This window comes from Atta colombica, unplaced genomic scaffold, assembly GCF_001594045.1.
Source record: "Atta colombica isolate Treedump-2 unplaced genomic scaffold, Acol1.0 scaffold126, whole genome shotgun sequence".
Lineage (NCBI taxonomy): Eukaryota > Metazoa > Arthropoda > Insecta > Hymenoptera > Formicidae > Atta > Atta colombica.
In genome coordinates, this window is record NW_017259213.1 from 990,763 (window position 1) to 992,072 (window position 1,310).

General features: G+C 38.4%; 1 protein-coding gene across 1 annotated transcript in view; it reads left to right on the plus strand.

The window, feature by feature from the left end:
• The first annotated feature begins 299 nt into the window (after positions 1 to 299).
• LOC108695109 (regulator of chromosome condensation) overlaps positions 300 to 1,310 on the plus strand; it is a 2,511-nt gene continuing 1,500 nt past the window's right edge. Inside the window, exons 1-3 of the mRNA XM_018204869.1 lie at positions 300 to 412; positions 523 to 603; positions 839 to 1,218. Coding sequence (XP_018060358.1) covers position 412; positions 523 to 603; positions 839 to 1,218 — 462 coding nt within the window. The 5' untranslated portion in view covers positions 300 to 411. The remainder of the gene's footprint in view (positions 413 to 522; positions 604 to 838; positions 1,219 to 1,310) is intronic.

The window sequence follows — 1,310 nt, forward strand, 5'->3', positions numbered from 1 at the left end:
AATCCTTATATGAAACTTGCTTTGATTACTTTTAGATGAGTTGCGCGAGGTAATGAACGTTTTGGCGGGCAATCGCACATAGTACGCTGAACATAGTTGCAAAAAATAGTCGGATGGCAACCAATCAACCTTCTCAGGAGAAGTTGATCGCACGTTTTATCGTATTCCCTACTGTTCCGTCGGTTTTCCGTGCGCGAATCGTATTCAAATTCACCAATGAGAATCGTCCGTAACGATTAAAGCAGCTGTTGGCGCTGATTGGCAATGTTGGCGCCGGGCGTACTGTTCCGTCTGTTCTTCGACGTACTTCACGAGTTGCGCAACAATAACGAGGTTTGGAGCATTGTGGCTTTTGGCGCCAACGGAGCAAACGACAACATATATTAGCAATCCACGAAAAATAATAGCAAAAGTAAGTACGTGTATAAACACTAACGTTAAAAGCGCTCGCCGAAACGTGGGTGACAGTCATGATAAGCGTTTTATAACAACGTTCTCGAATCTAACCTGAAAATGTTGCAGTGCCACGAAAATCTACAAAACGGACGGCCGAAGACCCCGTGCAAGCGGACAAAGCGCCAAAGCAGATCAAAAAGAAGCAAGGTATTAGTTAGCAATTTTTTATTTTATTCCGAAAACATTTTTTCTCCCGTATTTAAATATCGTAACCCATGCAAATCTTTCGTTCCAAAAGAACATGTTTTGTAAGAATGTAAAAGTATATTTTTCGGTCTTTTTTTCTATAGGAATTGAAAGTAAAGATATTTTCTAAAAATATTCGACAAATTAATATATTTGTGTGACGTAAATTTAATTTCTATACATTTGTCTTGTACAGGATTTAGTGTAAAACCTGACTTACGATCGCTTTCAATTGGTGGTGTTATGCTTGTATTCGGACAAGGCGATTTTGGACAGCTTGGTCTAGGAGAAGATGTCACTGAAAAAATGCGTCCAGCAGCCATATCTGATTATCAAGACGTTATAACTGTAGCTGCTGGCGCTATGCATAATGTATGTCTGAGAAACACAGGAGAAGTATTGACTTTTGGATGTAATGACGAAGGAGCGCTTGGACGAGACACTACCAAGGAAGGATCTGAGACAGTACCAGGCATAGTTGAATTACCTGGTAAAGCTATTCAGGTGACAGCAGGAGATTCACATACCGCTGCATTGTTAGATGATGGTCGAGTATTTGCTTGGGGCACATTTAGGGTATATCTTTTCCATTAATTAATTTTTATAATTATTTCTTTTTTTAGAAATTATTACTTTTTATATTACTATATTTTTATAAATATAATTTA